Below are 26,222 nucleotides of genomic sequence, written 5' to 3' on the forward strand. Positions count from 1 at the left end.
AAATGTTACCTCAAATCTTTCTATAGGATCCTCCTGTTGAGCTTGCTGCTCTCTCATGGTATGATATTCCTTTTCATATTTCTTCAGCTTCTTCTGGCTAATCTAAATTAAAGCAGCCCATTAGTTCCTGCCCAGAACATCAGTAAAAGAACACAATTCACACAGGGTTATGATACCAGCTTTAGGCAACTGTTGCCTTCTACAAAACACAGCTCATGGCTTCCCCCAGCTCTGAGTGTCAAACCCTCAGGTCAGAACCTCGATTCCACTCAGCACAATGACAGCAGCATCTCTGCCTCTCATCCTTTTGTGGAATACAGGGAAGGTTTCCAGAGGCACCCAGAGCATCCTGCCCCAGCTCTCCCTTGGTGCTGCCCAGCTCTCTGCTGCTCCACACACTGCAGTGGCTCAGCAGAACAGAACCCCACGAGCCAGGTTTAATTTCTGAACTGGCCTGATGCAGAGGCTTTTTCAGCTGTAACATTTACCATCACACAGAGGTATTTGGTTTACTTTAACATGAGACTGCAAGTGCTGAAAGGGCAAGTGCAGGCTCAGCTGACATCTCTGCTGGTGTCACTCAAGCTCAGCAGAAAACAGCCCAGGCCCTGGGTTGCTGAGGTGTCTACACAAGCAACAGCTCTGAGGCATGTGAGCCCTGTCCTGTGCTGCTCTGGGGTTTGGGCAGCTGGAATGCTGCCCTGGGCTCCCATGGACACCAACACCAGCAAAGGGACTCTCTTGGGCCCCAGTTTCCCCTTCTGTGAGAAGGGACAGAAAGGTGATGTTGAATTCAATATTTTTTTGTGCCCAGTGCTCAAGTCCTACAGGGCCAGGGAACACAAGGGAGGCTGTAACAGATCCTGCCCAGCACCCTTCCTGGTGTCACCTGGGCCATGTGCTGCGATGGTTCAGAACAGGGACCATGCCCAGAGCACTGTGAGCATTTCACATCCCACTCACTGGGCATCTAAATGAAATCTCTGGCATTAAAAGTTGCTACTAAACCTTTAGTATTATTTCAGTAACCCAAATAAATGGCTATGGTTTCCTCTTGAAAAAACCCTTGTCTGAGAAACAGGCTCAATTTTACATGCATAAACGACAGGGAGAATGGAAAACGTGTTTGGTTTCTCTTCTCTTCTCTCTGGTTTTATCATTAACAGCCTTCCTGGAGAGGAGCTGCAGAAACCTGGTGGCCAGGCTCCCTCTAGTGAGGGCTGACCAGAAGCACCTCCCGGCCCTTGGGACGAGGATGGCCCTTTTGGAGATGCCACCCCCTTTGCCTGGAGCAGCTCCAACCACATCACAACTGCAGAAGTTATTCTTACTAAGCACCCCAGACACCCACCCAGAGTATTAACCCTTCCTTGACAGTGAAGGCAGAACCTTGAGTGGATTATCTCCCTGCTCTGCCTCTGCTCTAACACTGCCCAAGTCTTTGGGTTTCATACCCCAAATCTCCAGCTGTGTAAAGGTTACATCTTGACAAGTCAGGCATCCAGCCATGCAAGAGCAGGAAGGCAGACACACCACTGTATTTTCATCTTCTTTTCCAAGGGCATTAAGAGTGTTTGCCTTTTTCAGGTGAACCTGGGAAGATTTGCCACTGTCACCAATTCCAGGCACTGGAGGCCTGGAGGGATCCCTGCCCTGGGAAGGATTCTTGGTTTGCACAGTCAGAGGAAGCAGAAATGGACACTGCAGTCCCATCACAGTTTTTCAGGGGCACAGGAGGCAGCTAATATAACTCTGCTAACATTTGTTGCCCAGAGAAGCTGCAGCTGCCCCATCCCTGGAAGTGTCTAAGGCCAGGTTGGACGGGGCTTGGAGCAACCTGGGCTAGTGGAAGGTGTCCCTGCCCATGGCAGGGGTGGAATGACATGAGTTTTAAGGTCCCTTCCAACCCAAACCACTCTGTGATTCCATGATTTGATGGCAACAATGATGAGTGACTTTAAGAATCTAGTGTTGTCTCCAGCTGATCCTTTGCTGACCTCCTTTCAGCAGAATGCTGTTCTAATCACAATGCCTTAGCCAGGCTACTTCTCCCTTCCTATAAATTATTTATTTTGACATCAGGCCCTTTTCTGCTCAAAAAAACACTTGCAGATACAGAGTTGGAGATTTCTACTGACAGCAAAGGACTTATGTATTAGGTCAAGGAAAGCAATATGTGCAGCACTTCCATCAGATGTGATACAGAAGTGTCCAGCACCTGTGCTGAGCCCAGCAGTGCTGTCTGTGCTTTCTCCATAACCTCCCCTTTAATCCCCCCAACCCTCACAGCACTCCACAAGCTGTGGACAACCTTGCCATGTCCACTCAGAGACTGTTTGCTTGTGCCACTTCACACAGCACTGGGAATGCAGGGAATTTTGGCAGAGTGGGAAGAGGAACAAGTTGTTATTTGGGAACATAAATGATAAATGTACTTATTATCACAGAATGAGAGAATATGCTGGACAGAACAGGCCCACAGGGATCATCGAGTCCAGCTCTTAACCCTGCACAGGACCACCCCCAGGAGTCACACCGTGTGCCTGAGGGATCTGAACCAGATGCATGTGCAACATTTAATCTGTGGCTAATGCTAAATTAGAGTCAGGAGATAAAACAGCTTTAGTCTTGACTATTCTGTAATTTCTACAGTAGTTTCATAAAAGATATGCTTGAACTCTGTGCAGAATACTGGTATCCAGACTGCTACTACACCAGGATCAGGATCCCAGGCTGCCTTGGATGTTAACATGCTGTGGAAGTTGTGTAATTCCACGCTGATGCTGCAGAGATTTCCTCTGGTGAATCTGAAGGAGAAGGGATACTTTGAACCACACCAGTGTATCCAACTCAAAACTAATCTCTGCAACCATATCCAATTAACCTGCTGGGTTACAGCTGGACACAGGAGGTGTCCCCAGAGAGGAGCCTGCAGTGCCAGCACCCCTCACCTTCATGTTGCAGGCCAGCTCCATCAGCTTCTTGGCGTTCTCCTCGGAGCGGTACCGCTTGGGCAGCTGCACCCGGAAGAACTTGAGGGCCCCCTCGAAGTCAGTCAGTAACAAATCATCCTTGGTGGTCTGCACACAGGGAGACAAACACCAGAAAAAGCCCGTTCTGTACAACTGCTGAATTTCCCAGAGACAATAAAGCAGCAAGAGTTTTGGAAAGCTCTCAAAACATCACTGCTTCTTAACCTTCTGCAAAGAGTGCTTGTTTCTATTTCTGCAACCTTCTATTCACCCCCCCCAAAAAGCACTGTCCTGCACAGGATGTGCCAGACCACAGCACGTGTAACACAGGGAGTTGCTGGCTTCTTAAAAGACAGCATCATATTTTTGTAAACAGCATCTTAATTTTTTATATTCTTAATGTTTTCATGATGATTCATAAACCACAGAGTAACATTGTATACTCACTTTTAATAATCCCAGTGCAACGTTAAAGATAACACTTATTCCCTGGAAAAAAAAAGGAAGACAAAACAAATTAATTTCTCAGTGTTTACAAGCCTGGGTATGAATTTATTTGGTGGGTTTTGTTGCTTGTCTAGTTTCTGTGAAAAGGAAAACCAGGATACACATGTAACCAGATGCTCTTTTAAATCAAAGGCCCAGAGAATGACTTTGCAAACAACTGGGAAAGTGTCTTTACTGGAGAGCCATTACAGAGAGCAAAACAATTAACACAGTTTTACTATCTCCTCATTAGTCTGAAACCATGAAGGCACTGTTGTGCTCTTTATTTATTTTTAATGACTAGTTGGCCAGCTCAAGATAATTTAATTTTCATATAGCAACTTCTGCAAACACCAATTCAAATGCAACAATATATACACCAACACATCAAGTTCTCATCTTCCAAACCTGGGACAATTTGTGTCATGAAAAACAAAGTGACTCACTCCAGGACGAGTCCCACGGCATCTACTTTGCCACTACTCCTTACAGTGCTTTATTGACATAGTCCAATTAAACACCAACAGTTCCCATAGTCAGCACACACCTTCTCCAGGGGTCCCTTTGATAATTGTGACACTTTGCTCATCTTATTTCAGGATTGTCTTTCTTCTTCCCACCTAATTATTCTTTCACTATTACTTTACAACGATTAAAAAAACCCTTAAAACTTCCCTATGAGCACATTTACTATTTATGAACTGAAAATGTGTTTCTAAACAAACAGAACTCATTTTCTCCATACCATCTGCTGCTTCCTATTCCACTGGCACATGGACAAAGCAAGCAGCAGACACAGAGAAAGGGCAGGAACACTGACCAGGAGGTTTATGAATGCTGGAACCCTTCAGTGAAGGAAAAGCCACTTCACAGGAACAACTGCAGATCCAAGGAAGAATGGATGTTTAATGTCACCCAGCAAATCATTAAATAACTCAAGGATGCTTCAGTGCAAGATGGGATTTGTTCACTGATGTTAATAAGCACTGACTCTAATTACACTGCTTACCAGCACAGCACCAAATACACTGTTCTAAACATGACTGCAGACAAAATCTCCATGTAAAGAACTTTGCTCTCTAAATATATCCTGTGAAACAGAGAGACACTTCAAGTTTCCCAGGAAAAAGAGCTCCAAGCTTGTTGCCCAGCATGAAAGTTAGCTGGGCAATTTTATACCCAATGGCCTCCATGCAATAATATTCTAGGAAAAAAATAAGTTCTCATTGTGTATAATACACTGTAACAAGAGAAGAATCCACATATTTTTAAATTAACTCTCATCCCACGAGCACTGTTTAGAGTCATCTCACATAGATTCAGCAATGCTATAGGAAATAGGAGATTATAATATTTTAAATAGATAGTGACTCCTAATTTGAATCTTTGAAATGTTGAGGACTTCTTTCATTGCAGAAATATAACACTTTACATAAAAATATCACCTGCCTTGCTCTGACAGAACAGATAGTAACAAGGACATGAACATAGTGACAAACTGTCAGGAGCTGGGAGCTGTGCAAGTCTCCAGTTATAACACACACCTCACACAGGAGCAAGTCAATAATATGGAAGACCATGTAGAGAGGGAATTTTGCAGTGAAGAGGGTCAGGAACCACTGGGAAGCATACATGTGTGCTTCCAGGCTGATGTCCAGGAAGTGGTTATACAGGTCAGGAATGTATTCCTGGGAATAAAACACACACACACACACAGAGTCAGTTAATTTAGACTATTCAGAGCTGCAGCTGAAATCCCAAATTACAGAGGAAAGTCGGGGAGAGTGACAATCAGTGCAGCAAGGCAGGGCTCTGCACCCACCATTCCTGACATGCCAAGGGGCTTCCTAAGGATGCCAAAGGCTTGTCCAGGTGTGGATGCCCACCAGGACATCGTAACTTGGCTCAGCAGACCCAGCCAGTGCTGGCTGACCCAGCAGAGCCACCTCTCCACCCTTGCTGTGAGGTGACCAGCACTGTTGCAGTCTGAGACAAGCCCCAGGGGTTTGCAGGCTCTGAGCACCCACCCCCAGGCCCCAGCCCCACCTGCATGAGGCGCTCCAGCTGATAGAACTTGCAGTGCAAATCTTCAAAGTTCTGTTTGAAAAGTTCCCTGAGTCCATAATCGAACATGATTTTGACCAGAACACTGAATGCTTGCTCCTCAGGCATCTGGGAGAGAGGAAATCATTTAGCACAGAGCATTCAAACCTCTCCTATCAGCTCCCTGGGCTGCACCTCCCTTCTCCTCCCTCTTGCTGAAAGGATAAATTGTCACCACTTTTTAATCCGGTTTGAGGGTAAACAAGAATATTAACACACAAAATGACATTCAGTGTTGCCAAGGGCATTGCAGTCTTATTCTGTGGAATAAACCACCTCTCAATCACTCCACTAAAAATACATCTTCCAGACATCAAGACCAAAGCAGTTTCCTGGTGTCTTTGTTCCAAATCATGTCAGGTCTGAATGTTACAGATTTTGACCAACCTAACCCTCTGTCAGCTACATAAATAAGACAGAAGCAGTATTACTAGAGGATGTTAAACAGGATCTTTTCCTTATTCTTAATTTTATATTTACCTTTTTCAGTGACATTATTTATTTGGTGTTTATTTATTAGATGGCCCAAATAAGAGAGATCAGTAAGTGCCAATAGAAATTCCACCTATCCCAACTCAGCATTGGTTTGGGAAGGTTCAATGTCCCTTTCCTGCCAAAAACCAAAGAAACACTCAAAGCTCATCAGTGTTTTGACATTTTTCCCTGCCCTCAAAATTCAGTTTTCATATTTCCATAGACAAGTCTGACTTTGGGTCAGTTCCTGGATCTTGTAAAGGACAGAACATCCATTTCAAGTATTCTATTATTAATCTGCAGATGGAGTTTGTTAAAACTGAAAACTTTGCTGAAACATTCCAAACTGGGAGTGAAGGACCCGCAGAAACTTAATTTCCTTTTCTGCAACATTTGTTTTTATTATTTATTTTCCCCAACAGCCACACTCCAAAGGCTGACTTCAAAGACAATCAAAGAAAAAGAAATTTATTTGAAATTTAGCTTTTTTAAATGCATATATGAATCCCAGAAGCCACAACTGTTGTTAAAGGGAGAACTCTGGAATAACACATGGTTCACTCATGACAGTGAGTCTCTCTAATGCAATGGATATTAAAAAAAATGGACATATGACAATGAAAAAGCTGAAAGAAAGTACATCTATTTCAATAAAAGTGTTCAATTCTCATATCAGGAAGTGCTGCCCTTCTCGATGATTCAGCGAGGAAATTAAGAGTTAATTGCTCGTCAAGTAAATATTGCAGATCACAGTTATGAAGAACTAAAAGGTTGTTATCATTGAACACTTGGCTTTTGTTTCACAAGAATGGAGTTTACAATCTCTTCTATATCCTCCTCTGACTTTACAACACTATGGAAAGTCCTCCCCTGAAGACCAGACCTCCCCTTCCACCAAACTGCAGAGAACTCTCCCAGCTCAGCCCTCTGTGGCAGAACAGGCACTGAAGAGCAGCTGGGAAAAGGAACCTCAGAGCACAACTGGGCTTAGGAGCTCTGCAGTTCCAGCTCCCCCTTGCAGTAGAAACACTGACAAAAAGCAGACGTTACTTTAAACCAGAGCAGTCTATAAATAATTTGAACAGATTTCTAATCCTCTATTTCCCAAGCGTGAGTGAATCTAAAACTTTTGCTCCTGACACACAGGAACCATCAATCTCCCTCCAGCTTCTGAACACACCAGCAATTAAAGGCTATTACACTGATGAGATCACTTCTATCAACAGCAATTAAGTTTAAAAAAGCATAATATAGTTTCTTTTAAAAATATTAAAATATTATTGTATCCTTCCCTAACCTCTGAAACCAAGGAGCACAAAGACCTACAGGAAACAGCCCACAGGCAGCACAGTCTGCACTGAGACCTTATGACTGACATCCCCTCAATGCCCTACACTCATATATATATGTATATATATACATGTATACAGGACATGGCAATCACCATCCATATTTCTGACTGATTCCAGTAAAAATACCTTCTAAAAAGCTTAAATCTGACCTTGAAACCCTGTAACAAAAACATTTACAGCGCTGTCTTAAACACAAATTCCATGTCTACTGGTGCTCGTGAGTACAGCCCTGAAGGAAGGGGTCCTGGAACAGGAACTCAGGGAATGAACACTGACTGCAGACCAGAGTCCTCACAAACACCACAGGAGGCTTTAAACCATGCACTCTTCGCTGTCTAAAATCACGTTATTACTGACCAACACACAAGTGGATATGAGTCCTGCAACTCCACTAGTTCAGGAGTTTGTTCCAGGCACAGTGGAGCAATAATTATTCTTCAGTTTGAAACAAATGAGGGCAACCCCAGCACTTACATGTAACAGCAGCACAGCAGCAAGAAACGACTGGCCTTGGCAGTAGCCAATCTCTTCATCGTAGACAGAGTAGGCCTGAAAAAAGAATCAAGGCTTTACTTCTATCTGTCTCAGGCTACAAACACAAAGAAAACAGAACAAACACTGCATTGAACACAGCTCCATAAACTTTCACCTCTAAACAGGTGCCACAGGGACATTAGGAAGAGGAAGAAGACCAGGAATATAAAAGAGTGCTGGAAGCCTAAACAACTCCAGCCAACTGAATGCAGTGAGCTGTCCATTCCTGCCGAGCTCCTCCTGTTAATAAGCAGCCTCAGTGCATGTCTGTGGCTTTATAACATTTATGGGAGGTACATAGTTATCTCCAGTTACATAATTTGTCCAGCTTGATCCAGGCTGACAGGTCTGGAATCATGGAAAGTCTCTGCACCAAACACTTCAGTGTTCAGGAATCCAGAAGGGCTTTATGTCTCCTGTCTGAGTGGCACCATCACCAGCTATGGTGAGAAACCAGAGTGAGCCAGGGCCAGTCTGTCTCCATGACAGGCAATGGTAACACATCCACATTCTTTTCAGCTACCAGTCACATCTGTTGAATGCAAGTTACCAAAACCAGCCCAGAAGAATTTAAAGAATACCTTGCATATTTTGTACAGGGAGTCCTGGCCATCCCCCCCAGTATCTTTAAAATAATCATGAGCAGGGAACGTTCGATTGATGTCTCGGGTGATGGCACTGTCTTGTGGAGACTCCTGTTAGAAAAAGAACACAATATGTAAATTAAAACACATCAAAGGAATATAAATTACAAATGCTAGGACGGAGAGTTGGAAGATTGGCACTGGGTTCTGTGCACTGTTCTAAATTTAACAAAACACAGCCTACTCCACCAGAGCAGGCTGGCAGCTCCACATGACAGTCTGGATAGACTTGGTTACCTAAACACATCTGGGAAGGGGCAGGGAGGGGCAGGTCACACACAGACACACACACACACACACACACGCACACACACACGCACACACACACGTGTTCCAGGCCACTGCAATGCAGAGCCTTCCCTGGAGACTCCTGATCCCCAGTGCTGCCCAGGCACGTTCCTTTTATCTCCCCACTGCAGGGAGTCACAGTCAACTGTAAGCAGCTGCTATCCACAAAGCCTGTCCCTGAGGTTCAGCTCAGAAACCACTCTGCATCCCCTCCTCAGAATTTAACTACAGAAAACAGAAATCTGAGCATGAGCCCCAGAAAGTATTGCTCAGTGAAACACAATCATGAGCAGGGATTTCAGCATGAGGAAGGTGGAACTTCGTTCTCCACACCACTCTGACACCAGCAGTTTCAGATGCCTTGGACACTTGGAAAGCTGAACAGTAACAGAAAAAGTTTTACTCTACCCAAATAACCCACGTTTCTGTAGCAAATGGAAAAAGATTAGAAGTAAAAGATAGTGGAAAAAAGTACACAATGTAATCAGTGTGAAGATCATTCAACAGAGCTTGTAGTTCTTTTTCCTCACAAAAGGATTTTGCAAACAACAAAATTACCACAGTGTGCTTCATTTTCTCTTCTGATTTTAATCCAAGGTTAATGCTCCTCTCTGGGGCTTAATACAGACATTTCATTAGGAGAGCATTACGCTGCTATTAGAATCAAGTTACCAGATTGTTTGGGAAATTATATCAAAAGTACTGTTCAGCATTCCAATTTGATAATAATTAACGTGCTGAAGAGTCTGTCTCATTAAAAGGAAATCAGAAACAAACAAAATCCAGTGCTCAATAAATTTCACATAAACATCTATCTTTTAAGTCAAAGACAAGTACACTAATGGCTGGCTGTTGGCTTCAGCATGTTTTGCAAGGAGAAAAAGACAATGCTCAGAAACAATCCTGAAAACTTTAAACATGTGAATACAGTCTTAGTGGTAACTTTCAGTTTCTGAAGAGTTTGCAAGGCTGACTTGCAGTGAATTCTCTGCAGGAGCTCAGGTGCTGCTCACTGCCAGCAGCTCTGGTACCACACAAGGGGGTTTCCCGAGTGTCACCTGTTCTGCTGCAATGGCAAAATAACCTCAAATCCACTTGCCTTTTAATCCACTTATTTAACAGCAGAGACCAGAGCATCTGGTTGGAAACTCTTAAGAGAGGCTTCTCAAACAAATCACTCATTATGGCTAAAGAGAACTAATTAGTGGCCTCTCTGGCTTTGCGTGACTTGGTCAGCACTTGACTCCTGTGTTTCAGCACAATTCCTCCAGCAATCTGTAACTCAAGTTCCTGCAGCTGAAGCACAGCTTGGGGAGAGAAAAATCAACGGAAATGATAAGGTTTAAAAAATGTTTTCCAAAAACCGTGGCTTTGAAATCTCCCCATTGGTACAAACTGCTGCAATCCAAGCATTGTGTAACCTTTTCTTTACTCCTATTTTTATACCTTGCTGTGAGAATTGGCTCAATGGGCAATTTCTCATGCTTTCAGGGGACTGGGAACTGAAGGAAACCCTTCTGAACCCACACCCTTCACAAACTGGGATTGAAAAATAGAAAGCTAAGAATGACAGGAAGAAAAAGAAAGTAGTAAAGAAAACAGAATGGAAACCAGCCATGAGAACTCAGGCGAGTGTAGTGAAGATTAAAATTCTCATGACAGTTTGCTGCTCTGAAGGAAAGCAGGAAAATGCAGATGCTCAGACTCAGAACATACCTTTCCTCCCCCTCTTTGCTGCACTGTAAAGTATTAGGGCAGTTATACCAAAACCTTCCTCTCCAGCTGATTTAAACAGAAACTATGTGAGTAATTATGGAAACCAGGACACAGTCCAGCAGGGAAAAGCCCATCTATTCTGTCAGTCTGTATAGAAAAGCACATTAGTTCCCACCTCCTAAACTTGTCACACTTAAAAGATGTTTTCCTTGTATTTTTGCCATCTTCCTGGGAGCATCCCAGGATGTGCAAACCATATCATGCAGTTACAGACTTGATCAACATCTTCACAGTGAGACTGTGTTACTTTGGAAGCTTTTTCTGTAGCTTAAGGCACAATTAGAGCCATGGAAGAGCTGGAGTTCCCAGAACCTCTTCCCGGGGCTGATCTACTTGCAGTTTTCAGCAGCTCAGGTTTATTCCTCCTAATCCCCCACATAAACCCAAGAGGATGAAGAAGCAGCAGCAAAGAATTGCTGAAGGGACAAGATCTGTGGTGATAGAAAATGGAATAAGAGATCTCCAAAGAACAGAGGGAGTTGCCTGCTGGAAATGGCTCATCATCCACAGATCAACTCCTGGTGCACCAGGCTCCTGGAGAAATGGGATGGGGTATAAAACCTTCACCTAGACACAGGATGGCTTCAAAAACAGCATAAAAAGGGGAAAATGGTGAGGTCCAAACTTTAGATTCCTCCTGCCCCAACCCCCAGCACGATTCCAAATGTGGAATTCTGCTCACTGGGTGAGTTATCTGACACACCCAGCACAAACCCAAGCTGTGCCTGACTCTCACTCTTGCCACAATGGGATCCATTTCCACATTGCAATTATTCCTTAGGAAGGTTCCCCTGACTTTGCAAGAATTCTGTCACACGGGCAGAGATTACTGTGGGAAGGGTCTGGAGACTGGATCCATCAGTGGAATTTTCCTTGCTTTGCCCAGGGTCAGATCAGCACGTGGTGTGTTGCTGCAAGGCACGGCCAGGCCATCCCAGAGCCACCAAACCAGGGGCAGCTTCCAGCACATCCAACAAGCAGAAAGAGCCAAATCCCTGCAAATTTCCTGGGCAGCAGCAAGGGTAATGTTACACGATGGGGATCGGTTATTTGGAGCAGATCTGTACGTTTTAAGCACATTCAAAAATATTAAAAGGTCTTTTGATAGCTATTTTCAGTGTTGGCAGGACACTGTGTCACCTGGTCTATTTTGTGGGTTGATGGCATTCCCAAAACTACTTTCATTAGGCAATATTTACACTGACTTTTACACAAAGTGCATTTCCTGCATTTGTGTTCGCCCAGATCACTGGAGGTGGTTTTGGTAAGAGGAATTACACCTGTTACTGAGACCTTAAGGAAGTATCACAAACCCCACTTTCAGAGTAATGTACTTGTTAACTTCCCACGAGGAATGCTGCCCACAGAATGGAAGAGTTACCTGGAGTCAGCACTTACTGAGAACATTTACAGATAAACAGCATTTGTGGAAAAAAACCTGAATAATTTAGACAAATTTGGAATGGTTAGACAACTGCAACTGGACACAATAGTGCATTGATACAGCATACTTTCAGGCCAAATATGGCAATATAGTGCAATTCTAAAAATAAAAGTGAATCCCTTGTGATATCCAGCCCTTTCGCTCCGTTCGTTTCCTTTTAGGGCTCCAGTTTCCCACAGGAAAATCCGAGCGCGGCGTTTGCCCACAGTGCCCTCCAGCACTATGGACACAGCACAGACACAGGCAGGCTGCAAACTCTGCCTGCTCCTGCCACCTACACACGGGCCAGGCTATTTAGAGCTACCAAGAGAAGAGGGAAAAGCCCCCCCCAGTCCCCAGGAACACACCTTTACCAGCACACACACACAGAAGGCATCCGGGACAAGACGTGAAAACATGTGACGTATCATTTATTTCTTAAATGTATTTATGATCCATTCAGACCTTTCAAATAAAGTGTACAAGTGCATTTCAGAATAAAAAACTACACTCTTCACACAGCTCTGTAGAACACTACATTTCATCAAGGAACTTGAAGCAAAAACTTCCTATTAAACCACCCATGCATCCTTTGGCTACAATAATATCACTGATCAACAAGTACTGCTAGTCAATTCGGAGTTTCCCTTTAAAGAGAAGGAGCATCCTAAAATATGCCACCCCTTCCAGAGACCTCTCTTTAAAGAGAGAATATTAAATAAATTAGCTAGGCTTTTAGGCAAACAGTAAGGCTACTTAGTACTGTTGATGCATGATCCATATATTTGGAGAACAGGCAATCCTAGGCTATGTGAAATGCGTCAACAGCCCTTGAAATTGTAGTAGTATCAAGATTACATCAATCCAGAACAAATGGCAGACAAAAATGTAACCAGTGGAACAATCACTGAAAAATGTGCAGTTTCTCTTAGGATGGGAAGTGCTGATAACAGATTCAGAAAAGTGTTTATAAAATCCGCTAAGAACCACATTGACATCCTTAAAATTACATATTGTACAAAGCCCTAAACTCTGTGACTGTACAGCTACTGCCGTGTTCAATTGCTTGTTTGGAGGGACATGTACACACATATGTAAAATACACATATATACCTAGTTTAAAACAATCAATTCAATGTGGCAGTGACTGTACAGCTGCACAGTACACAAATATATATATATGTACATCTACAGCAAAAAGGGAACAAGCCAACAGATGTATGACACAGCTGGGGTACAGACCACCTCAAAGGGAATAATACATTTCTTTGAGTTTTAATAGCTCATAGCAAAATTACCTCTTGGAAATAGTTATGCAAAGATTTAGAATCAGATATTTACATGCTTCCGATTTATCTAGTTCCATTTAATAATTAAAAATAAGCAAGTATTATTTTAAATCAGTAACATTTGTCATTTTTGGCTCAACTGTAGTTTTTCTTATTATTAGTCTTCGTTGAAAAATCAGCTACAGAAATGTCTATTAAAAGGACGGGGTGGAAGAACCCCTCTGCCCTGTATTTTAACAACAGTTCTGAGTTGGCACAAAATAGGCAATTCTGGAGCCACAACAATAACTCTTCCTCAGCTGCCTTGTATGAAAACACCCATCTTCACCATCCCCCTTCCTGTGCAGGTACAAACCAGAGCAGACCCAGTGAGAGGAGGGACCATGGAGGAGCCCCCCAACACCCCCATGGTCCCCACGGTGTCAGAACTGAACCAGCATTAGAGACTCTTAAGGGTTGGACAGGCTCTAATTCACCTGTTTGCTTTTCTAATCTGCTTTGGTGGATGTTTTCCCGTGGTTCCTCCTAGCAGGGGTTTCACACTCACAGCTCTTTCTCATCTTCTAATACAAAACAATTTCCAGCATTAAAAGGTGCACAAGGTTCTTACAAACACACACATACACATTCTTACCTGTGATTTTATCTATTCTTGGCCCTCTCACTGACACTCAGGGAAAAACTAGCAGTTGGAACACTACTGGTGGAAGGAGCTGGACTGTCTCCCAAAACTCCTGTAACAACCCTCTGACAAAGGTCAGATCTCCACAGAATGCACCAAACAACTGGTGGCTTCTGCTGTACCAGGGACTGGGAAGGCGCAAGGAGACGGGTGGGACACAAGGAAAAATGAGCATCACAGAATCATGGAACGGTTTGGGTTGGAAGGGACCTTAAATCCCATCGCATTCCAACCCCCTGCCACGGGCAGGGACACCTTCCACTACCCCAGGTTGCTCCCAGCCCCGTCCAACCTGGCCTGGGACACTTCCAGGGACGGGGCACCTACAACCTCTCTGGGCAACAGAGAGGTTTTAAAGTGAGATCACTCCACTGTGTTTCGTTCAGCAAAGCAACCTAAAAGCACATGCACGCACAGCCTCCCATGCTCGCCTGGAACTGTAAACAGCCGGTGAAAAAACAATTAAAAAAGGTACGAATACAAGTTCGAAATCCCTGAAGAAAAGACATACCCACGAGTATTAAGAACAGTAAAAAAGCTCATCATTAGCAGTTGCAAACTCGTTTCCATCCTGTTGCATTCATTAGAGGAATACAAAATTGAATCTAGTGTTTACATGCTAGACTTACAATAGAAACTGGATTTCAAAGGTTACATATGGAGAGAAATGTATCAGCATAGGAACCTGCAAAAGACTGTGCTGTACAGCATTTCTAAAGACACAGGTCTGTCAAGACAATACACATGATTGCAAATCCTTTCAGACAGTTCAAAAGCATGGCTGGAGGTAATGCTGCTTCCTGTCCTCTGAAAGGATTAACTGCACCATTATTTTTAGTAGGTTTTAGTGACAATTCAACCTCAAGAAATACCCAACCCCTCAAAAACTGAGGTGATCAGAAACATACAGGTACCTTACAGCCCTCAGGTTTTACTTCTTTGTACACTAAACATCAATTCATTTGACAGCATCTACAGAAAACGTTTTAAAAAATGTTTTTATGAAATACTTTTAATACTCAATAATGCTAATATTTAAAAATACTTCACAGTGTGGTACTAATGTAACTTCATAAAACGAGCAACTTGAGTCAGCTAAAGCTCAAAGCCTTACGTTATATTAAAATAGTCCAAAGATTCCACACACACACACAGAATCACTAGCACTATAAATATACCTAAGCCACTTTAGTGCAAAGTCTGGTTTTGCTTCCCCTGACAAATCCCTCTATATTCCTGCCAGCATATTAAAATGTCATCCTTTACTAATCTAATTATTGATTTTCAAGGATTCATTTACAGCTGAAATCCCAGAAGAACTTTTTTCAATTTACCATAAAAGTAATGACTTGGTTTATTAAGCATTTGATTGCTCGACTCACGTGGTCTCTGTAACGCTGAGAATGACTGGCACATGCACAGCAAGACTGGAGTTCATCTTTCCGAGGAGTCACTTGAATTCATTTCACCTTTTAACGACAGGATCTCCAGTAATGACCATCAGAGAGAAGCCAAAGCTTTGAATTACAGAATTGCTATCCTCATCTTACAAATTGCTAATTAGAAAGAAGTCAGAACAGGCAGTTTGGACTCCCTGCCCCCTTTCAACCCTGTGCTCCACCTCAGGTGCCTCACACAGGTACTGCCCAGGTGGAGCCCTCCCCGTGATCACCAACTTCAAAACATGTTTGTCTACCTCGACCCACATTCTAAATATAGTCCAATGCAATGTGCATCCACTCAGCATTTCTAAAAACTTCTCAGCAAATAAAGCTCCTGGTTATCAAGCCGTGCACAGGTGTCAGTCCCACAGTGACCTGATGCCTCCTGGTCTCTCCTGGAGCGGAGCCTGCACAGCCTTTGATCAGCCCAGGGATTGTGACACTCCTCCAAAACAGCTTCAGGACAAAACAAAGATGACTCCTTAATAACAACTTCTGTTTCTCAGTTGAAATAACTACAAAGTCACCAGCTAGAGGGTCAGTTCTGCCTGCACAGATTGCTGGAGAACACCTGAGGCTGTAATTAAAGCTGGATCAGGATACAGGAACATCACTTCTGGTAACGTTTTCATTAACTGCTAAAGCTCAAGAGATGCAAATGGGATATGGGCGAGAGCCACAACCACTTCCATCTGCAGCCACCACCACAGGCCTGTAGAGCAGACACAGCCTGTGGCTTGTTTTCAACTCTGCAATGGGAGTAAGAGCTGAGAGGTGACAGAGCTCAGTACTGCGTGGAGAACCAGCAGCAAAGCTGCCTCCGTAAGCAAACATTTCATTTGTCTAGAAAATGATGTCACAGGAAAAAAAACCCTGAAAAGCCAAGTAAACAAACTATACCATTCAGATTTTTTCCCTGGGGCTGGAACACCTCAGATAGACAATGATGACAGAGCCTGACGTTACCCCACTTTCCCTGAACTCAAATGATGGGCTGATCCACCACCCCAGGCCTGCAGGGAATCCCGTTGTGGTGGGTGCAGCAGCCCCAAGGCTCAGAGGAGCTGCCTCCAGAGAGCAGCAAAGCAAAAGCAAGAAGGTTAAACTCCACATTTTAAAGAAATGTGCATTGTAAAGAAAATGACCCCAATTAAATACCCCATTGTTCTGACCAAACTCCAGTGGGTTTCCTTTCTTTGTTTCCCCTGGCGACAACTTTCAGTTTCTGTCTCTAAATACAACTGCACCTGGTCCTAAACTTATTGGATTTTAATTCTGAAGTGCTGTCCTCTTCCAGAGGCATTTTACATACATAACTTTAGTATTAAATGCCTTTATTTAACTGCAGAAATGTCTTTTGAAGTGGTATCTCTGCAATGCACGGACAGGAAGGGAAAAAACAACTGGAATTGAGACATTGACCTCTACAAGCCAGGAGGACACCTCTAGTGAAAAATGGGTTGTTTTCATCATCCTAAAAGAAGGGCTGCTTGCCTTCATGGAGACAGTCTGTAAAACCTGATGGCCCAATGCTCTGACCTGACCACAGCCCCATACACACTCCAGTATTCATTTTGTAAGGAATATCAAAGAATATTAAAGTTTGGATAAACGTGGATTAAAATCCAAGGTTATCTTGAATGACACCACGGGAAGGATGTGTCATTGTATTCTGCAAAGTCACAGAAGGGAAGAAAAACATTTCTAAACCAAACAAAATAAGGGCCAAATCAGGCCAATGTTTCAGCAGGTGCTTCAAGTACTCAGAACCAAAAATGTGTTAGAACGACAACAAAAGCCCTCCAAAACCACCACCTCCTCTTATTAAACTAAAATTACCCACAATGGATGAATCACGTAATCAGAAAAATGTTAAATGGGTCTTCTGCTTGTAATGTCTCGAGGCAGATTCCTGCACTCACACACTGGTTGGTTCCTAAGAAATATTTTTTAAAGCATCGACCTGAATTAGGAAAAGTTCTGCCAACTTCCAACCCTGATGTGAAGTAAGATGAGACTGAAATATTTCTGACTTCCCGACTCATGGAGTTACATCCTTGATCATTGCAGCAGTTGGGAATACCACAATAAACAGCAAAAAAATCTGCACATTAAATTTGCACACTGAATGTTTCCATCTCACATCACACCCAGGCCTTGGAAGTGCCTTTTTCCGAACAAACTGCTGAAATTTAGGATTCTTACACCTAAAAGCTTTCTATGAGAGGGCAGGGACAATGCCACAGGGGTGCAGCTTGGGAATTCTCGTTCTCCTGCAATTCTCCGTGCCTTAGTACTTTGTACCACTTTCTTCCTGTTAAAGACTTGTGACAAATATCCAAGATTGCCCCCCTTGGCACTCTAAGTCATGTCAGAATTCCAACCAGAAGAAACACTCTGAGCGATAAGAAGCTTAAAAACAAGTACAAAACCCCCAACAACAAATCAAGACTGCAGAAACTGGTAACATTTAATTAAAAAAAAAACTAGCAGTAGCATAACAGCAAAACTGTTGTTTCACACAAAACATATGTGTTGAGTTTAAAAATACTGTCACTTGATTGAGATCATAAAAAAATAATATTTCACAGATATTCTCCCAGTCTATTTGGAAAATGACAAAATAATCACAACTTAAACTTCCAGTAATCCTTAAAAAGAATAAAAATAAAGTGTTCTAGATGAAGCAAATTATCACCTTCTGAGAAGTTGTGAGTATTGAAATCCTTCCCATGGCACTAAAAAAAGCTACTGAACTGCATCCTGCAAATTGAACCTTCCAGCAGCTTAATTTGAGAGCGAGGCAGATAACCCTAATAAAAAAATCAGTTTATAGTCTGAGATGGAACTTCAAAATTAGTTCATTTAATCACATCACAACACAATTTTCATGAGGCTGTAATTTGATTTCTGTACTCTCCTCAGAGTGGCATTTATCTGTGCAGTGCTCTCGAGCACCGGCACACTCGGGCACAAAGGGAGCCAGGGAAGGATTAGTTTCATGTGTACAACGAGGAAAACCAGCCAAATGCAAAGTTTGCTGCCTGACAATTCCTAGCACAGACCGTGAGGAAAAGGATCCCCCCCTGTGCCTCGTGTGAGCTGCATGACAAAGGGTGTTCAACGGGCTGCTGAGCAAACAAGGTAATGTGTGGCAAAATTATTTCTTCCAGTTGGCACAGTGAACAGGAGTCACCCCCTGCAATTCCATGAAGACAACAGACTCTAATGTTATGAATACTTAAAACACCTAATCACAAACAAACCTACATCAACATTAAATTAACTTAGAGGAAAAAAAAACCCTCGTAATTTAAATTATATATATAAAAAAAATCAATAAATTAACACAGACAAAAAGAGAAATACTTGAACCTAAAACTAAGCTACTGAGGCAACATTAAAAGTGTCTGTACAAACACTGGATGAAACTTGAATGCACCAATTGGCTGCAACTCCTCTCCATCCTCATCTCTTGGAGACTTCCAGATTCTGATTTTCACCTCTCCCAGAGATTATCTGAGCTGAGGAAGACTTGGAGATGAGTAAGGCAACTGAAAACAGCCTGGCTGTCAGGAATGTAGAACTGAGCCTTAGCTGCAAAGCAGCAACAGCTGCAGGCATGGATCTGCATCTGGAACAGCCACTGTGCTCCAAGCACAATTCCAGGCTCAGAGCTTCAGCTCCAGCTAAACCTCTATGCCATGATTTAGACCCCTTACCCGTTTTAAACATTTTCCAAATTCTCCATAACTAGCACACAATGATACTATTTAAACCCTCTATTCGTGGAAAAAACCAAAAGCAAATCTTTGCTTCCACTTAAACCTGAAACTGCCATTTCTGGGGTTTTAGGCCCCAGCAGAGTCTTCTCTTCCATTAAGTTTTAATCAAATGCTATTTCAATGATACATTGCATCACTTCAAAGACTCGGAAATGTTAGATAAGGTGAAGAGCAGAGAAAAGCTATTGGGAGTTTACCTGAGAGGCTGTTCCAAAAATACCACACACACACACTTTGATATTAGTGACTAAAGCCCTTAAATTGTTCCCCAAAGCCCACCTGTGCCATAATACCCACAAACCGCTGGAGAACAATTACCAGCTGATGTGCTGGGAGCTTATTATACCACTCAGAAATGAGTCACTACACCCCTGCACTCCCCCCACGGCTGTCTGTGTCTAACCAACATTCAGACTGCGAGGGCTCTGCAGAACAAATCACCTCTGCCACGTCTGGAGGACCCGGCACGAGCCGTGCTCCAGACTCTGCCTCACTACAGAGGAGAACAGGAGATGTCCATGGGAAGGCATCAGGGTTTACACAACCTGTGTTCTTCACATTTCAGATGAACTGAGGAGGAAGTTTATCTGGAGAGGTTTGGATTGGGGATGGAACATGTTGGGAGCAGATCAAGATACAAGTTAAATGCTTTGCCACTGGGTCCCCAAGGGAACGGGGCAGCAGCAGCAGTGGTTCTGCCCCATCCTCCCCAGAACAGGTACACACCCCGAGAGGAACCAAGTACATCAGCACTGAGTGCTCACAAGCACAGGCTGTGCCAGGAGTGCTTCATCCTGCTCTCTCTGCTCTTCCCTGTTTCCTCACTGGCAGCCCCACGAGACTGTTCTGGTGCAAATGTGGATGGGCAGAGGGACTGCAGCAATCCTGGCACGTGACGGGCAGAGACGTGGGCTGGGATCCTCCAGGGCAAAGGGCTCCCAGCAGAGCAGAGAAGAGGGGGGTGTTTGCTGGAGGGACAGGGCAGAGCACTGAAAAGATGATCTTGATCTGCAACAACAGACAACTTGACACCATTTAAAAAAAACACAGTCTTCCCTCTGGCCAAGAGAATTACCCCAATTCTAAAATGATCCAATTCCTTTTCCCTAACCCTTCTTCGTTCCCACTGTGACTAACAGCACACACCAGCTGTACCAGAGCAGCTCAGGGAATTCCCTGAGCCCGCAGCACCACGGAGGGATAAACAGGGGATGCACAACCTGCCCTCAGAGCAGGTGTGGTGGAGGGACAGGCAGACACAGGACAATACAACTGTAACCCACTATTACAGGAACACTCGGTTCACTTGCATTTTCCAAAATGGCATCAGTAAAAAGGATATTCTTTAAGAAAAACTCAACAATTCTGCCACACTGCCTTCTTAACAGCTTTCCAGTACTCCAAACATTTAATCTAGGCTAGCTCGAACAATGTGGTCAATGACATTTGGTTTCTCAGATATTGCCTTTGTCTGACCAGTTAGATATGCGTTTGCCAACAGGATTTAGCTCCTGCTATATTTGAACCATCTTTAATCCCATGAAGGCTAAAGAAAAATGTCTCTGATTTAGCTCTGTGCACTTATGAATAACTCAAATACTACAGTTAAATTTACAACATAGTTCCCTTAGCTGTTTAGAAGACAATTGTTTTCTTTCCTTTCCCCTTAAGTTCTAGTATGTAAAATATCAGAAGAATTTAGATTAAAAAAAAAAAAGGGACATGTTATTTTTAAAGTTGTTCTTGAGAAAATTTCCACATACAAACTCGTGGCATTTCTCCACTGGTTTGAGAATAATTTTCACATGTTGGCATCATCTTTGAGTGGCTGCCACAACTCTGGTATCATAAAGCAACACGTATTTTCTCATAGCTTATCAAAACACATTTTATTTAACTGCTAAATTTGGTCTGATCCAAGTTTTTCTTCTTACTTCACAACAAACAGGAAAACGCAGATGCCATACTCTGATCCAAACATGCATCCTACCAGGGAAACAGGGCACGGACCCAGATCAGCCCCAAGCCTACGACTGCTCAGATCACATCGCTGCACTCACGGCTCATTAAAACTGAGTTCACACTGAAATGTTCACATTGTTCACTCCTGTTCTACAAGTCCTGTCTAGGTAGCACTGAAAAACAAATTGTTTGGCCCCTTCTGTTCTGACGCTGGAACGTTGTGTCAATATACTTTGGCATATATTAAAAAAATCCCTGTAATATACCATAGACTGTGACATTTCCACTTCAGCTCTATCATTTACATGTGAAGCACGAATTTCCAAAGAACCCAGTAAAGCTGTAAGAAAGACTACATTTTGCCGAAGCTCTCAGACACCCACTCCATTCAGTCACACCAGCTGGAGAGGTAAGTGTCAAGATACAGCTTTATTCTTTAAAATGAATATGGAGGTGAAACTCCGCAGCCTCCTCCACAGCAATCATTTTTTAAAGTGAAACCACAACGATATGTGCTCCTGATTCTTCTATGTCAGCAGCATTTCTCAGAAACCTTTTTGCAAATCTGGACATCTTAAAATCGTATCTAACTTATTTCGCAACTTGCGGAATCGTCCCTGCACTTCCCAGTCCAGCTGACAGGCGTCCTAGACATGACATCCATTGGAAGATCTTTTGCTCCTAGAGGTAGAGGAGTCCTTAGCTACCCTCTGTCTAGCGCACGAGGCACAGATGGCCCCCGAGAGGCGCTTCAGCCCCTTCTGAAAGACACTGTTGGAGAGACTGTAAATGACACAGTTGCAGAAACTGTTGCTAATGGCAAGCCAAGTGGTCAAGAAGGACGCGACGCGGTTACTATAGACATTGGAGCTCTCCAGCAGGAAATAGATGATGTAGGGCAACCACAGGATGTAGAAGACACTGGTGATGCGGAACAGGACCATGGCATAGCGCTTGTCCGGGCAGGGCTGTGCCTCCCCAGCCTCCCCATCCTGGGAGCTGAAGCGCACCCGCCTCTCGTTGATCTCCTTGGTGTGCTGCTGGCAGATGCGGAAGATGTTGAAGTAGGTGAAGCAGACGATGAAGGCGGCCGGGGCGTAGAGCATCACCACAATGAACAGGGTGAAATAGGGGTCGGTGTTCCAGGAATTGGCGCACCACTGGAACACGTCCCCGTGGTATCCAGGCTTTCCCCAGTGAAAGGAGGGTAAGAAGACCAGGCAGGAGTAGAGCCAAATGGTCAGGATGCAGATTCGCAGCCTCCACGGGGTAACCAGCGTGTTGTAGGTCAGCGGCTTTGTGATGGCGATGTATCTGTCAATGCTAATGCAGGCCAAGGAGGCCATGGAGACGCTCTTCAGCACTGACACCACATAACCAAAGATTTGGCAAACCAAAGACTCACTCAAAACAATAGGATAGTGCAGCAGAGACAAAGAAGGCACCAGACAGCTCACGCCCACCAGGAGGTCAGCATACGCCATAGTCTGGATGAAGTAGCTGGTGGTGTGGTGGTTCAGCAGAGGTGCACAGTGAAAGACAAATATCACAATAATGTTGCCCGAAATAATCAGCACCATGAGGAACACAATAATAACCACTTCCAGGAGGCAAAAATTGATGGTCTCCAAATAGCTAATGGCCAGGAGACAGAAGGGCCGGCCACTCTGGTTGCCAACCAAAGAGGAGTTCATCTTGAGCACTGCAGTGATCGCTCTACTTCATGCTCCTGCCTGCTGCCTGCAGCCACTCCAGGCAGCTGCTGTCATTGCGGCTGGTGCTGTGCGTGCAGCAATGTCAAAACCGGAGCTCCGGTCCCCAGGGCTGCTCCAGATGCTGCTGCTGTGCATTGTCTGCAGCACAACTCCCCTTTAAATCCGGCTCCCCGCCGCTGCCGGTGCACCGGGACCCGGCGGCAGGCATGTCAGCAACTTCCCCGGCGCACGGGAGAGGGCTGATATTGGTGCCCGCCCGGGTGGGCTGCCGCGCCGAGCAGGGACGAGGGGCTGGGGGAAGAGGGAGAGGAACCTTCAGCGAGTCAGGACGAGAGTCCTCCCAAAGGCTGACAGAGAGAAGGGGAAAGTGTTTTACAGAACCGCCTCTCCCCGCCACCCCGCTCCTTCCCCACGCCCTGCCCAGCGCTCGCCGCCGGCCCCGCTCCAGCCCCGGTCCCCTCCCCACGCCGGGCCCGGGCCCCGCCGGCGGCAGCGGGAGGCGATGCCGCCCCCGCGGAGCCCCGGCAGGCGGGCGGGGGGATGCGCGGCGGGGAGGGCGGGGGTCCAGCCCTTCTCCGCTGGCTCCATTTTGCACGGCGCTTTTGTTCGCCGCCTCTGCCGGCCCCGCCGCCGCCCCGGCCCCGCCGCCCCCGCCGCCCCCCGCCCGGCCCGGCCCCGCCGCCCCGGCCCTACCTGCGGCGGGCGAACAAAAGCGCGGAGCATCCTCGGGCGGGCGGCGTGTGCTCCGGCCGCGGCGATGCGGAGCCGGGGGCGGGGAGGCGGGAGGAAGGGGAGGGAGGCGGCGGGAGCCGGGGGAGGGCGCGGCGCGGCGGGGACCCGGCGGGGAGCGGGGCCGCAGCCCCTCCGCCCCTCGTCCAGGGGAGCGGGGCAGCGCCGGCCGCAGCCCCGGCACGGCGGGGGCCGCTCACGGGGCGCCCGGAGGGCCCGGCCCACGAGCGGCGGATGGCGGTGGGAGCATCACCCGGAGCGACCCCGCCGCGCCCGGAGAACACGCGGGTCCCGGCCCTGCCCGCGCACCCCAGTACTGCAGGCACACACACACACACACACCCGCACCCCGGCGCTGCAGGGACACGCACCAACACACCCGAGGATGCTCCCTGCTCCTCCTCCCGGCACCTCTGCACGGCCAGCGACAACCGCCCACCACGGGCGTGAATTCACGCGGTTCGTCGTCACTTAAGGCTTTTCCATCCCAGCCCTTTTGGGGAAATACTTATTCTGGAATAAACGTGCCTTTGCTAGGCGTGGTGTGTGTTGTTTAGGAGACACCTGACACCAAGGGCAAAGCTGAGAATGGTGTCCCACCGTTAATCCAGATGTAGCTCCAGGTAGGCAGGCACCTCCCTCCACACACATACACAACGCAAAAGGACTTGCTGTCCCTGACAGTCCCCAGGACGCCCCACACCAAACCAGAAAGCAACGACATTCCAGCCAGCAAACACGTGAGAGATTCACAGCACAGCTCTTAAACTTGTGTTCACACCATGAGCTAACACCATCACACTATTTAACCAGGAAAACCTCTTTGAAGGCAGAGAGGCATAACAAGAGATGGGTATTGTTTGTTGTTTGTCAAGAGTGTTTTATGCAGGTGACATGATGGAAAACACATTCCCTTGGTATTTGGAAGCTCATTCTCTGCCCTGATACCAAACTGCCCCACTGGCACAGCTTAGGACAGGCCCATCACTGTGGGAATTGATCTTCCATCAGATCAAACCAGTAAGAGACTGGAGTGAGGCTCTTTGGCAATCCAGATCATTTAGGCACACATCAAAGTGTGCAGCTGGCATCCTGACAGGCCTAAGTCCACACACTGAATTCAACCAATGCCAACAAACCCAAGGTTTTGGTTAACCTAAGCCTAATACTGGTCATTCTGTGCAATTCCTAATGAATAATTAATTGTGGCCAAAGCAACCACGCTGCAATGCTCAGGATTGTACCTGACCTGTAAGTAGCAAAAAACCCCTCCATTTTATGAAACACTTGTGTTGGTTCAAAAATCTGTGCTGGACAACAGCATGACTTGGCAGATTTTTAGTTCATCTTGTGCAAAAGCCTGAAAACAAAAACTTGGGGCTTCCACCCCATCCTTACTCCAAAAAGATCCCTTTACTCTTGTCCTTCATTTTTGTCACAATTTATGGTGTTTCTACTCATGGCAACTGAAGTACTAGAACTGTAGCTAGGAAACATAAACTTTGAATTAAATTTAGGCAAGGGCATTGTGGTTTTACAAAAAACAAGCTATGATTGAATTACTGCTGGAGAAATGATCTCCTATCTTTCCAAAGCAGAGAATGATTTACATACCGATTGATTCAAATAGTATTTCTGGATCCTTAGGCATGAATAGACACATCATAAACATCCCCAGGAAAACAACATACATTGAACCTTCTATCTCAGATGTATAAAAACAAGGTAGCAATGGAAATTGTGAGCCTGACCAAAACAACATCTGGTTGCAGGAATTTTTAAACAGAAGATGCACCATGAAATCAAAACCTGCCCGATGTTCAGGTTTTTATGAGAAGTACATGCTCAACACCCACCCAGCTGAGAGGTATTTCTGTCTGGTTTTCCCTTTAACTGCCGTTCCATTGTTTCCCCGAAGCCGAGAGCAATAACTCTGTTCAGTGCTGTTGCCAACTTACTCCAGCTTGTTTAAAACACCCAAACCAGCAACACCTCAAGTTCCTCCTCTTGATCACCCCTCACCAGCAGCCCAAAGTGGCCAAGGGGGTAAGGTGCAACTGGAAGGTAACTGGGCTGGGGGTCAGCACCTGCCACCCCAGCTCTGCTCCGGGGCACAACCAGCCCACTGAGAGGAACCACTTCCAGAAAGCACTGGCTGAGGTCTGCTGGGACTGAAAACTGCTGCACTGGAGAGACTTCTCCCACTCTACACCGAGGTACAGCACAGCCTCATCTAAGGCAGTGAACAGGTACTCAAGGAATCAGTCAAAGTTACAGCGACAACTCTGGGGAAAACTACTGCTTGAAAAAGATAATTAAACTTTTATCACCACGTGATCAAAACTAATCAAACACGGGATCTTGAGGTTCAGACACACTGACAAGGCTACACCGAGATCCACAGACACGTGGTAGGATTAATTTCGGTTGATTGTACACAATCGTGGCCCTTTGTACTCCTGCAAATTAAATTTATTCTTTTTAATTTATACGAACATATGGAAATAAGATTGTGATACAAGAGGAAAATAAGTGTTAACCACCCACAGCTAAAGTTCTGTCACAT

The 26,222-nt window shown here is 45.2% G+C and overlaps 2 protein-coding genes across 6 annotated transcripts in view; both read right to left on the bottom strand.

Moving 5' to 3' along the window:
- The window catches only part of RABGAP1 (RAB GTPase activating protein 1), a 74,640-nt gene that overhangs the window by 8,537 nt on the left and 39,881 nt on the right, over positions 1 to 26,222 (bottom strand). For all 4 annotated transcript variants that reach the window (XM_064676573.1, XM_064676571.1, XM_064676574.1 and 1 more), the window contains 7 exons: positions 8,503 to 8,616; positions 7,862 to 7,936; positions 5,505 to 5,630; positions 5,003 to 5,146; positions 3,420 to 3,461; positions 2,952 to 3,080; positions 10 to 102 (listed from right to left, as the gene is read on the bottom strand). In XM_064676573.1, the coding sequence (XP_064532643.1) occupies positions 10 to 102; positions 2,952 to 3,080; positions 3,420 to 3,461; positions 5,003 to 5,146; positions 5,505 to 5,630; positions 7,862 to 7,936; positions 8,503 to 8,616 (723 nt within the window). The remainder of the gene's footprint in view (positions 1 to 9; positions 103 to 2,951; positions 3,081 to 3,419; positions 3,462 to 5,002; positions 5,147 to 5,504; positions 5,631 to 7,861; positions 7,937 to 8,502; positions 8,617 to 26,222) is intronic.
- On the bottom strand, positions 12,463 to 25,696 carry GPR21 (G protein-coupled receptor 21). 2 transcript variants are annotated; one of them, XM_064676598.1, is made up of 2 exons: positions 23,621 to 25,696; positions 12,463 to 23,218 (listed from the first exon to the last, which is right to left on the bottom strand). In XM_064676598.1, the coding sequence occupies exon 2, from the start codon at positions 22,904 to 22,906 to the stop codon at positions 21,860 to 21,862; it is 1,047 nt and encodes a 348-aa protein (XP_064532668.1). In that variant the 5' UTR covers positions 22,907 to 23,218; positions 23,621 to 25,696; the 3' UTR covers positions 12,463 to 21,859. The 2 variants fall into 2 exon arrangements, with proteins under 2 accessions (XP_064532668.1, XP_064532667.1); XM_064676597.1 differs by having other exon boundaries at positions 12,463 to 23,274.

Source organism: Pseudopipra pipra, chromosome 20 (genome assembly GCF_036250125.1).
Source record: "Pseudopipra pipra isolate bDixPip1 chromosome 20, bDixPip1.hap1, whole genome shotgun sequence".
Taxonomy (NCBI): domain Eukaryota; kingdom Metazoa; phylum Chordata; class Aves; order Passeriformes; family Pipridae; genus Pseudopipra; species Pseudopipra pipra.